The following is a 12722-nucleotide window of genomic DNA, read 5'->3' as shown; positions in this document are numbered from 1 at the left end:
CACATTTAACAGATACCCAGGTGGCATTCATAAACAGGAAACGTTGAAAACACAGACCTGAGTAGAGATCAGCTCTGCCACACAAATCTGAACTGCAACAACGCAGTATTAGGACTAAGGCCTGAGCAGGAAGAGTGACAACAGTCTCCCCTAAAGTTCCTGGGTTCCTCCCAACGATGGCAATCACTGAGCATTCGGAGACTAGGCACTTACTCGTGGTGGCGCCACACCTGGCAGCACCTCGGAAAGAAAAGGTGCCCACAAAACAAGAGCCTGCGTCCGAGACCCTTTCCCTCAGGACAGGTCTTAGACTCTGTGATGAGCCCACGTTCAGCCGACTGAGGGGGCGGGAGGTCCGTGGGCATGCCCACGGCACAGAAGCCTCTGGGTGACTTCGGCCAGCTCAGTGCCCCATCCCGAGGGACACCCCGCCGCAGTGTGCAGCATGGGGTTTGCTGGGGGCACACACATATGGGGCAGTCAGGGTCGGCCGCGGAAACGCGCCCCCCTGCCAGGCCCCGGCCCAGACCCTCTGAAAGCAGCTGTGGAGCCAATCGCTATTACCCTGCACCCACCGCCCACAGCCATGCCTTTCCTCACCACACTCCGCGGGTGGGGAGTTCACGTTTGCTTGTGTGACTGACCCCCAGCCTGGAAGCCCACCCAGTCATGACCTAGGACTATTTCTACCGCCCGTTCCTCCCAAATTAGCTGCTAAGAGCAGAGCCCAGGACACACACACCGAGCGAGAATATGAGAGCACAAGAAAGAGGCCAGCGCTGCAGGAGACGCCTCCACGGGGCCTGAGGTGCGACACAGGGATCCAGCAGCCCTGGCCTGGCGCCTGGTGACAGGTGAGAATGTGTGGCTACAGGGCAGTGACAGCACACAACTCAGCAGCAGGGCCGAAACATTCACACAGGTGCCCAGGCACACGGGGGACACAGCCAGGGCCCCCCAAAATGCCAGCCCTGGGTTAGGCGACGGGAGCTGGAATCAGCAATGTGGGTTACTAACTCTGACACCACCCTCATCAGCACCCGCCAGATGGCCCGAGAAACTCACGTTATCAGCATAAAGGGCCCTGCAGAGGAAAGGGTGACAAAGCAAGGTTGCTGATTTGATGACACAGAACACTGTGGGTCACCCTCAGTGACAGCAGGAAGTGACAACAGACTGTGTGAGCGAGCCAGGGACACAGAAGTGACAGCTAGCAGTGAGGAGGCAAACATCAGAGCCCCCAAAAGACGGGCCCTACACACGACTCCAGCATTCTGGGCTGTTAGGAAAAGATGTGATCATCTGTGTGACAGAGCGTCCGCTCCACAGGGCGGGAAACACACAACACGTTTTGGACAAGAACATTCCACGCGTCTGACATAACGGCCTAGACCCCCTGCGGAGACAAAGACGTGTTACCTTGTAAAGAAGCTACTGAACGGTCCCAAGATTTTCAATTTCCTCCCCTCCTCCACTGCGTCAACACATTCCTGCCGCTGTGGGTCCTGGGTTTCCTTGACAGAGCTCAAGGTGACATCGGTAAACTGTGGGCCATCGTCATTCTCCAGAGTCACGATGGCACTGGAGCTGCTGGCGACCACCAGGTCCAAGATGTCCTCGTAGCTGACGGACAGCGTGGCTGACAGCTCTGTGCTGAGGCTGGACACGCTGCACACAGAGACATTGTCGCCGCGGCTCAGGGCTTTGGCGGCGGGGCTGTAGAGCTTCACCGCGTCGTAGCCTGTCCTGGGGAAGGTGGAGGACTTGCGCACACTCGGCTCCTGCTCCGCGCCCGGGGCAGCCGGCGGCGCGTACGACGGCAGCGGGCAGGCGCTCTGGCAGGCCCGCTCAGGGACTAGCTCGGACTCGGACGGCTGCCTCTTCGCATGGAGCACGCTGCAGGGGACAGGTTCCGGGTTGCCGATCTCGAGGGTGGGAATGCCGGAGTCCACCGACGTCAGGCTCTGCTGATCTAAAGCCCCCAGTTTCAGCGTGGGCCCGTACTCAGGCAATGAGAGGGATCGGGGCGCCCTGAGGGGCACGTGTGGCAGGCTCTGAATGTGGTTCCCCGGTCGGCCGTCCAGAACGCCCATCAAGGCGACGCCATTGGTAGAGCTGGAAAGGTTTCCATCAGTCATCTTGGTCCAAGAAGAAACTAGGGGAAACGCCAAAATGGCAATTAGGGCAGTGGATGTAAAAGACAAAGACACCACTCCTCTGACGCACAGCTCAAATGTTCTGACAGCCCTCGTAAAGGAGGAATCCCTGAAGACGGTGCCACACACTCAAGTTCTAATTCAGGACCAGAAGCTGGACTTTTAACATATATTACCATGATGTCAATTACCAGGAAGATAACTCAAAGGATACGTGTAGGGTAAAAACACCTATCATCTTCACCATCCTCCTCACCACCCACCAGCCCCATCTCTGACCCCCAGGACAGCACTGGCACTGAGGGCGTGCTAGGCAGAGAGCGGGGTTTCTGTCTCTCGTGGGGTTTTAAATGATCAAAAGCCTACGTCTGTCAAAAGTATGTGAATTCATAACCCACATGAATGAACAAGTCAAGATTCCGTGTGTTCTGAGACAGCATAAAAATTGAGGTGTTTTCAGGGCAGAAAACAAGACAGTCCCACGAGCAGTGGGACTGTCCCAACCACGTCCACGATAGCAAAGGCCTGCTACAAAGGGTTCAGTCAGCCGACTCAGGCCTGCGAGGCAGGGCATGTCATCCCCTTCACCACAGAAGACACTGAGGCTCAGAGGTTCAGAAACAAGTCCAAGGTCATACGGTGACCTAGCGGCAGGGCTGGGATCTACGGGACCCCTCCTCCCCCAAACAGGCCATACCGAATGAATGAATGGCTTAGTTTGGGATTATAAAAACCCAGGTCGGAAGGCTGGCTCAGTGAAGACAATCAATAAAGGGAAAATAAGGACCATGAACCTACAGTAGACTTGAGTGAGAAGAGTCTAAGCCGTCAGTGACACACACACATTCAGGGCCCTGCCTACGGTTCCCTGGTCTGAGATAGGGGTGGGAAGAGGAAGTGGGAGGTGCACCAGCTGGGGCAGCACAGTCCCCAGGGGACTGAGAACCCTGGCATATGTTATGTCACCTTCTATTGTCCTTTAAAATGTCAAAACCGAAGAGATCTGGCGGTGCATTTAAATCTGACCCAAGGAGTAGAACAACATAGAGAGCGGGACTTTGGGCTCAGACCTATTTCTGGGTTCTAATCCCAGCGCCACGAGACTGCCCTGGGAGAACGAAATCAAGTGCCATGAGAAGCACTGGACAGGCGCCTGGCCCCCAGCAGGCACTCTGTCGGCAGCTGCTATCATCAAACAGCAAGCAGCTGAAGGTTTTGAATATGGCGGCAGAACAATGATAACCACTCCCTTTTGGGTGTTATTTTAGCTTTTCAAAGAGCCTTCCTGCTCTCCTTCAGGAAGCCTGGCCTGCCTCTCAATGTCAACACAGCAAAAGCAAATTCATTAAAAGCAGAAAAGGGAGGAGGGGGTCATTTCCTTCCCTCCCAGAAATTGAAGAAGCCGGTCGGTGCAGCACTGGAGCAAAACCAGAAATATGAAGGAATGAATCGAAATGCAGAACTCAGAAACAGACTGAACTACATATAGAAACTTGAAATGTGACCCTGGGAGTAAGGAAGGAGGACTACCTAATCATGGTGTTATACTAATCAGTTCTCAATTTCTCTTGGAAGGTAGAACCACACTGTACTATATCAAAGCAAAAATACAGACAAAATCAGAGTTTAACACAAAAATGAAATTATAAAGATGTTGCTTAAAATAAAGTGCTTCTCTAACCTAGAGAGCGAAAACTCAGTTCACCCTCCGAAGGGATGTCCTCACGACACGTGAGCACACGATTTGTGGGCCCTGAACTTCCTGGGCTGGAAGCCCACCCACCAGGCCAAAGCCGTGAGCTCCTCCTTGGAAGGCCAGGGCGAGCTTTCGGGGACCCTGCGCTGGGGAAACCCTGAACTGCACGTGCTGTGGGACAATGGGCTTCACCACAGGAAGATGCAGGAGAGTCCAACCACACGAATGTGAAAATTCTGCTATTTTTGTTTTTTGTAATTAAAAGGAAAATAGGGTAAGAAGCATTTTTAGCACATGGTGAAGAGCTAATCTTTGGCAACGTCAAAGGTGATTACATTGAACAACACACCGACGACACTCTAACAGGTCAAACTGGCAAAAAGCCTCAGCACAGAGGGAAATCCTCACTGAGCTGACAGACTGACAGGCCTGCCTGACACTCTGGCGGGCGCCCTCAGGAGAGGTGCTCACCCTTTCTGAGCCTCCTTCCCTCCTCCCCAGCAGTGCAATGGGGCCACCCCACAGAAGTCCCGGGCACGTCTGAGGAGAAGTGAAATGAGAAGGTGTGGCGAGGGCACCAGCGACCCCGGCATCTGACACACAGTAGGTGCCCGGTGAACATGAATTCCCTCCACATTAGCCACATGAAGCGCTGAAGTACCTGCAAAAATGAACTGAAACTGAAAGGCTGACACTGGAATGACAGGAACACCGGCCAAGAGTTAAGGGAGCCCACGGACCCGTTCTCTGAATCGCCGAGATGAAAGAGCCCAAAGCCGCTCGGCGATGGGCTCCTTCTCCGCTCTCTCCCTCCTGCCCCGGCTCATGGAGAGCAGCCAGCAGGCCTCTTCCAGGGAGACACCGAGCAACCTCTGAGGCCTCCACTGGCTCCAAGTCCAGTTGTTCCTCAAACCTCAGGAACAGGGTGTCAGCCTTCGGGGAAACAAAACTAAAAGGGAAAAAGTACTTCCACTTGCAACACCCTCTAAAACCAGACTGCAAGGGCCAAGGCCGGCTGCCCTCAAACCCTTCCACCTGGTGCCAGCAGTGCCATAGAACCAGCAGCCACACTCCGCAGCCCCTGCCTTCCAGCGGTGCCCTGACGGGGACGGCTGCACAAAGCGCCTGCTTCTGAAACAGGCTGCAGGGTGGACTTCGGAAGCCCGCCAGGAGGCCAGCTGCCAGTGGCCTGCCTCCAAGTCACATGCTTTTCTACAGACAGAATCAGCTTAAATCCCGAGCTGGCACAGGGCCCTCCCAATCCGTCCCTGCCAGCCTCACCAGCCTCGTGCTGTCACCTCACCTCTCTCAATACCCAGGCTCCCTGGGCCATGCGCGGGGTGCTCTCCCAGCATGGCCATCAGCGCCTCTGGGGATCCAGCAGCAGGTGCCACCAGGTGACACAGCACCCTTCCAAGGCCACCTCTTCTGAGAAGCCCTCCTCACTCTCCCTGGAAGCTGCAGGCTCTCCTTCCTGCTGGGCGCCCTTTGGCCACACCCACCTGAAACAGCTATATTTACAGCTGCTCCCACGTCTCTCTGCACTGGCTCCTGAGCAGGCACAGCGCTAAAAGCTTCCCGACACCACTGGCTGGTCAAATGTCTGGCATGGATTAAGGATTCAAAAATCTATTTGCTGAATTCATTATTACTAACAACTACATTCTAAGTGGGCAGGTTTCAGGAACGGTCCATTCAAGAAACTCTGCTGCAAACTGGGTTATGTTCCAAAAAGAAGGAAAGCAGTGGGGAGAATAAGACGAGGAAGAAAATCCATCCACCAAGTTCCCGGCACGTGTGCAGATGACAGACACAGCAAGTAGGTGATAACCAAACACCCAGTTTGTCATGTCTGCTGCCAGACCAGCCGGGGGAATCACCGTCAGCAGCTGACAGTGCAGGACAGTAAAATGCAATTTCTCCCTGGATGGTTGTTTCCCCAAGTGCAAATCCCTGAGGCCCAAGAACACCAGCCCTGCAGCAGTGACCACCGCGGGGCGCCCTCAGGCTCTCGGCGTCTTCTGGGCACTGGCCGGCACCAGTGCTGGGAGCTCTTGATGGAAGGTTAACTAGCCATCACCTCCCGGACAAGAGAAAAGCACACAAAACACCGAGTACAGATGAGAGGAAGATTTTAGGCAGCAAGACCGTCTGAATGTTCTCCCCCCGACACAAAACTGCATTCTGCAGGAAGCAAAGAGGCTAAGTGCCGAGAGATTTGCACAACCTTCACTCCACCGGGGCCACATCTTAGGACTAATACAAGCCACCAAGTGGACAGTGGCTCTGCCAGTGACTCTGGCTAGGCTTTGGGAAACGATTCCAACTTGAATCAACAGTTTAATTTCCTCCTCCTTAGAAAGCAGTAGGACTAGGAAGTCTTCACAAATAAAAGAAACAGTTTATGAAGCCCAAACCAAATGATGTAGCTATGTTCCTTGTGGGAGGGGGGAGATGCACTCGCTGGGGGCTGCAGGGAGAAATACTGCTGCCCATCAAGCAGACCCCTCCAGCACTGTCTTTCCTGCAGCGCCGTCCCGTCCAGGGGAGGCCCTTGTCCAGGCTCCTCCCTGGACACTGGCGGCCAGCCGCCGCCTCACCCCACCCCACTGCTGCCCTCCCTGGCCCTCCAAGGAGGCCGTGTGCACGCCTCTGTGCAGCCAAGCCTCCCATCCACTGAGGTTGGAATCCTTCCTCTTGAGAGTCCAGCGCACAGCTCCTTCCCGTGAGCCGTGGTCCGAGGGCACGTCTCTCATGGAGCCCAAGATTCAAGAGGGCAGGACCAGGGCTACAACACCAGAGCATCACCATAAAACCACAACTGAACGAGCACCAGGCAGGGCACTAAGCTCTTACTACAGCGTTCTCTTTTATAGCCCGACGCGCTGGGTCCTATCCCCATTACACAAAGGAGGAAACTGAGGCACACGGCTTCCCCAAAGTCTGCATTTCTATGTGGCAGCCGCTGGGGCTCAAACACACCTCTGTGACTCCGAGGCCCCTCCATGTCTCATCCCTCCTGTGAAGGAGCAGACTGTATGCTCCCATTTTACAGATGGGAGCAACACTGCTGGGCGAAGCCAGATGCAAGGAGTGACCTGTCCCAGGTTTTGCAGGAGGAGCCCCAGTTGGGTCTTCGCGTTCCAATACCCACGTCATTCTCCTCAAGGCCTCTCATTCTCCTCAAGGCCTCTCGGGGGTCCTTCCTGTTTCCTGGTAACAATTCCGGAGGGACCACCAGCCTCCCCAAAGGAGTGGTGGCTCCACCTGGCCTTCAGCTTCACCCTGGAGGGCAAGACCATTCACAAGAAACTGGCCCGTCAAGCCTCTGAAATGAGGTCCTAACACCGAGGGGAACCCGCCAACCTGTGTGGCATCTCCCATGTGAATGAATGAGCCTGCTATACTCGCAGAGGGCGCCACAAGCACCCACCACCGTGAGTCCTTTCTCTTTTTCATTCAGTCCTGGCTCAGGCAGAAAGGGTCCTGGAAAGAAAGGCGCAGGACGCTCTGGGTCTCGGGTGCCTCAGCATTAACAATTAAACGGGCAGCCGCCTCTGCTCACCAAGTGTGCATTACAAGTCGGGCACTGTGTTCAGCGCCCACACCCACCATCTGTGGGACCTCCACGAGACCCCATCGTCACCACCTCCGACAAGAAGACAGAGGCATGGAAGGAACATGCAATAAAGTACTGGGGCGAACTGGATCTGACTCGCCAGTGCTTGCTCTTTCCACTGCTTGCACGGTGGCCTCAACAATGGATTCCTCTGCACTATGTAGAATGGAAAAGTCGACTAGAAAAGTAGTTTGGTTTTTAAATGGGTTTTCTTTAGGATAAAAACGATCCTTAAAAAACCCACAATTTCTTAGAAGCTCAACGTATTCCTCTGGAGGGTGAAAGGCAACTTTTAGGCTCCTGGAACTTAACACAATGTTGTTTAAGTAAGTTTTGGTCCATCAGCACACCGGGCAGAAATAGGGGTTAAACTGTGAGGGTCTCCAAAGGCTCCTTTACAACCCTAAGGAACAGACATTTAGTTCCAGTGCCCAAAGGTGGTTATGTTTAAAAGGCATAGGTGGGACATTTTAAGTTAAGTACTTTCAATGCATAGGGGATTTCACACAACCCCAAAATGCTTCAGCTACATTTAGTGATTTACCAAAACTAATCATGGTTAAGTATTTATGAAATGATTGAAGAGGCAACTGACAGGTTAGGAAGACAGACCACTTAACAAAGCCAATGTAGTTTCTCTTATTAATTAAGATTATAAATTATTTACTGAACATTTACCATGACCAAACATGCTAGGTTCTATCATGTGCTCTAATTATCACAAGCCTCACAAGTACATTAAAGAAATTGAGATTCAGAGAGGCTGAGTAACTCACCCAAGGTCACACAGCCACAGAAACTGGATTCAAACCAGGTCTGACATGAAAGCCCACAGACACGGTTTGCTGGAGTGCTTAAGCATATGGGCCCTAAATTTTGTGATAATCAGTAAATTACACAGTTAACAACTTTTATACTTTTCTGTGTATGTTAGCCTCAATAGAAAAGTTTTTAAAATAAATGGGGGGTCCGGGGGCGGCGGCCAGATGGCTCAGTTGGTTAGAGCACGAGCTCTCAACAACAAGGTTGTCAGTTCAATTACCACAGGGGATGGTGGGCTGCACCCCCTGCAACTAAAGATTGAACACGGCGACTGGACTTGGAGCTGAGCTGTGCCCTCCACAACTAGAATGAAGGACAACAACTTGACTTGGAGCTGATGGGCCCTGGAGAAACACACTGTTCTTCAATATTCCCTAATAAAATTTTAAAAAATAAATAATAAATAAATGGGGGGGATGCAGGTTCTGGAGATAGATTGCCTGGGTTCAAATCCCAGCTCCTCCTTCTTTCTCTGACCTTGAACTAGTTTCTTAACTTTCCTGTGCCTCAATTTCCATGCAGTAAAATGGGGCCAACAACAGACCCTATCTCCTTAGGCAGCTGACAAAATTAGGGGAAACAATCCACATAAACCCTTTAGAGTTGTGCCAGCAAGAGTTGAGCCTCAGAAGCGATGGCTGGTGTTCTTCTTTCCTGGGCACCGAAACGGGCCTGCCAGCTCAGGCCCACCATTTTAGCAGCTCATTTGCATAAGCAAGCTGACACACAAGCCAGTCTGTGTGTGTACACACTTACTGGGCAGCTTCTTCCTGTCACTCACGTCTCTCCTCACACCTGCTCCGTGGCACTGAGCTCTGGGCCGCAACTTTTCCATCTATGAAATGAGGTGATTAGCCCAGCTCATCCACCGGAGGTCCCTGTACCTGACAATCTAGAATTCTAAACAACCCTTAGGAACTTTATATCCCCCTAAAACAAACATAAACATCACAATCATTTTCCTCAAGTCCTTTCACATACTATGTGTCAATGTCTATTTTGATGACAAATCTCCTCCCAGGTCTCAAAGCTCCACCAGCAGGCACCACATGCTGGAGGGGCATCCTCTGCACTGGGGCTGAGACATGAAGGGCAGAAGCTCTGACCAATGAGGTTCGAGAAAGACTCTAAAACAAGCGGTTCTGCTAGGCTGGGTCCTCAACGTGAGAGCGGCCTTCTGCAGATTGCAAGGGAGGGGAAGCGGAGGCAGGACAGCAATTCAGCAGGGGCCGGGGAACTGCAGGGGTCAGCAGACGCCAGGTGAGGCAGCGGGGCCTCCACTGAATGTGAGAGGGTGGACCGGGCCAGAGAGCAAACCCAGCTCAGTGCCAAGTGCTGAGCAGGGACCTGCCACAACCTGCTGGAACCGTGGAGGACACAGGGGAGCAGAGCCGGGCGCAGTGACCTGTCTCCGTTTGAATCCCACCTCGGCCTCTCTCCAGCTGGGCGACGGAACCAGTCACTTTACGTCCCTAATGTTTCCCAAGGTGCATCCCCTCAACTATCTTGCGCCCCAGGTACATGCCAGGTTCTCAGGAGGGCAGGGGACCAGGTGGAGCCCACAATGTCAAGGGGTCAAACACGCACCACCGCGGACACGTACGACAGCCTGTACCCAGACCTGCGCCACGGGCCGCTCCTGCCAGATAAACAGGGCAGGAGGAAGTGTCCCGAGGCTGCTGCGAGGCCTGGCTGGGGCCCTGCAAAGCGCGGCCAGTGCACAGCAGCAACCCCCTGCGAAGGCGGCCGAGACAGCGGGGTGCTCACACCCTGCACACCCGGCTCCTACACCTCGCCTGCCTCGCGCCTCAGCAAAGATGGCCCTGCGCAGGGGCCTCCTGCACAGAGAACTTCCCAAAGCAAAGCTTCTCACCCGTGTTGGGGAACACCGTGGCCGGCGCAACTTGAGGGCACGAAAGGTCTCGCGCGCCGGGGCAAGGACCGCGCCCCTAACGCCCTCTGCCAGGCCCCGGGGCTCCGCGCAGCGTGCGGTCCGCCCGCCCTCATCCCCACCCAGCCCAGCTTCGAACCACCGACTCCGGACTCCTTCCTCATCGCAGCCCCTGCCCAGCGAAGGCCGCCTGGGGCGCGCCCCCCACCCACCCTGGCCGAGGCCTCTCAGCGCCCCCGGGGCAGGGATCCCCAGGCCTGGGTCTCTGAGACGGAGGGGATGGACCACGGCCCGGGGACGGGACTCCGAGGAGCAGGGACTCCAAGGTGGAGGGAGGGGCCCCGGGGTCGGGGGCTCCGGGGGCGCCGAGGCCCCCATACGGGGGAGGCCGGGGTGGCGGGGTCCCAGGGATCCGAGGTCCCGAGGTGGAAAGGTCGCGGCGGCCGGGCCGGGCGGTTCCTCGGGCCGAGCCGGCTCACATCCCGGCCTGGGAGCCCCGCGAGCTCGAGGAGGAAAACTTTTCGTCAAGTTCCGGAAAAGAAGCGCGTCGGGGCGCGCGTCTCACCGAGGGGCGGTGGAGCGCCGAGCGCCGCGGCAGCCCCACAGCGTTCCCCGGGCCTCACGCGCTCGCCCACGCGAGAGGAAGCGGCGGCCGCGAGGCGAAAGGGCGCCCAGGCGAGACCCGGACCAGCGCTGCCCTCCCCGCCCCGCCTCAGGCCACCCCCCCGCTCCCGCCGACGCTGCAGCAGGTGGCAGCGCCCCGCGCGCCTGGGTCCCCTTCCTCGCTCCCGGCCCGGCCCCCGCCGGAGGCCCTCAGTACCCGAGTTAGCGCGGTTCCGACGCCATCCCGGGGCCCGCGAGCCCGCACTCCAGGTCCTGTGGGACCCGCAACTTGCTAGGCGGAGACGCCGGCAGCGCAGTAGGCGGCAAGCCCCGCCGGCAGGTGCGCGCGAGCCGCCCGCGGCCAACCGCACAACGCGCCCTCGCCCCGCCCCGCGCGCCTTCGCCCCGCCCCGCGCGCCCTCGCCCCGCCCCGCGCGCCCTCGTCCCGCCCCGCGCGCCCTCGTCCCGCCCCGCGCGCCCTCGTCCCGCCCCGCGCGCCCTCGTCCCGCCCCGCCCCCTATTGGCCGCGGCCGCTCTTAAGCCTGAGCTGCCGTCTCCCGCCGCGCCGCCGCCGCTTTTAGAGTTCGACGCTCTCCGCGCAGACCTTCCTCGGGCTTGTTTGCCTGTCCGCCGCGGACCCTAGAGCGGCGTTGCTGGACCCGTCCTTTCCCGAGGGCCAAGCGGAGCCGCGAGGGGAGGCTTGAGGGTATCTTCGTATCCGCAAAGCCCCCGTGTACTCCCGCCAGGGGCCCCCTTACCTGGTCGGCTCCACCCGCGGCCATCTTGGAAGTGGGAAGCGGACGGGAGGGGGCAGGGGTACGAGCGGGACAGGACCAGGCGTGGGGAGCCGAGCGGCGGAGCGCATCGATGGGAGCCCCTGCCCCAGAGGGTGGGTGGGCGGGAGACGAGGGGCGTGGCCCCCGCCGGGCCACAGGCGGGAGGTTTGTGTGGGCTAAGCACCTTGGGCCCGGAACTGGCGGCCTACCTGCCCAGCCTTAGTCTCTTAATCTGTAAAACGGGCTTTTCTGGGAGTTGTCCTTTATTGAGAACAGTGCCTAGCGCGGGACCTTTGAAAATTCCAAAGCCCAGGCTACACCCCAGGCCAATTAATCCGGATGTGAGGTACAGTTTTGGAAGTTGTGTAATGTGCATAGTTTGGAAACCGCTAGCCTAGCGTTTATGTGCATTACTTTGCGTCAACATTGCAGAAACGGCATGGACGGGGTCTGTAATCAAAGCCGTGTACAGAGGGGGAGAAAAGTGGCTTGCCCAAGGTTCCAGGTCGGGTCAGTAGCTGAGGGGGGTCAGAAGCCAGATGCCCCGCCCAGACCACCCTCCAAAACCTTGCAAGACCCTGTATAAATAAGAAAACTCTTGTTACCTAGTAACGCCCTCCCTATTCCCCTTCCAGAATGTGAGCTCCCTGAGTCAAATCGGGCTTCCCTTGTTTACTGCTATATCCCCTGGGCCTGGCAAAGAGCAGGCACTAACTATTTGTTGAATTATTATATTCTGAGGACATCAAGGTAAAAGGAAAGACTCCAATGGCTGGGAGCCAGGTTTGGGTTCTACACTAGGCTGGGATCCTAGCAACCAGGAGCCCAGAGAACTATCACAGGCCGTTACCAAAGAGGAAACCTTGGAGAGACTGACCAGCTGAATCTAAGGGAGGCCTTGAGAGCAGAGTGGTCAGGGACAGGAAGACTAATCTCCATAGAAGCATCTGGAAACATGCATGCAAGATTATTTTGGGCTATGGTAATGCGGTAGTGCTGGTGGGGCCAAAGAACCCCTGATTTGTTTCTCCTGTCTCAGCTTTGCAAACTCTTAGCACCTGTTAGTTAGGGCAGGAAGGGTGAGAACTTGAAAAGGGCATGCTCTTAAGAGAATACATTAACACCTTCGCAGGGCTTGATGCATAATAGATGCTTTATA

The 12722-nt window shown here is 56.1% G+C and overlaps 1 protein-coding gene across 3 annotated transcripts in view; it reads right to left on the bottom strand.

Moving 5' to 3' along the window:
* The window catches only part of TBC1D14 (TBC1 domain family member 14), a 95478-nt gene extending 83803 nt beyond the window's left edge, over positions 1-11675 (bottom strand). Inside the window, exons 1-2 of one of the 3 annotated variants that reach the window (XM_033105590.1) lie at positions 11546-11675; positions 1420-2155 (exon numbers count right to left, since the gene is read on the bottom strand). In XM_033105590.1, the coding sequence (XP_032961481.1) occupies positions 1420-2138 (719 nt within the window). In that variant the 5' untranslated portion in view covers positions 2139-2155; positions 11546-11675. Of the gene's footprint in view, positions 1-1419; positions 2156-10749; positions 10844-11004; positions 11172-11545 lie in introns of those variants that run through there. The other 2 variants (XM_033105592.1, XM_033105591.1) reach the window with 2 other exon arrangements.
* Positions 11676-12722: the final 1047 nt, after the last annotated feature.

This window comes from Rhinolophus ferrumequinum, chromosome 5 (genome assembly GCF_004115265.2).
Source record: "Rhinolophus ferrumequinum isolate MPI-CBG mRhiFer1 chromosome 5, mRhiFer1_v1.p, whole genome shotgun sequence".
Classification (NCBI taxonomy): domain Eukaryota; kingdom Metazoa; phylum Chordata; class Mammalia; order Chiroptera; family Rhinolophidae; genus Rhinolophus; species Rhinolophus ferrumequinum.
This window is presented reverse-complemented; position numbering and strand designations above follow the sequence as displayed.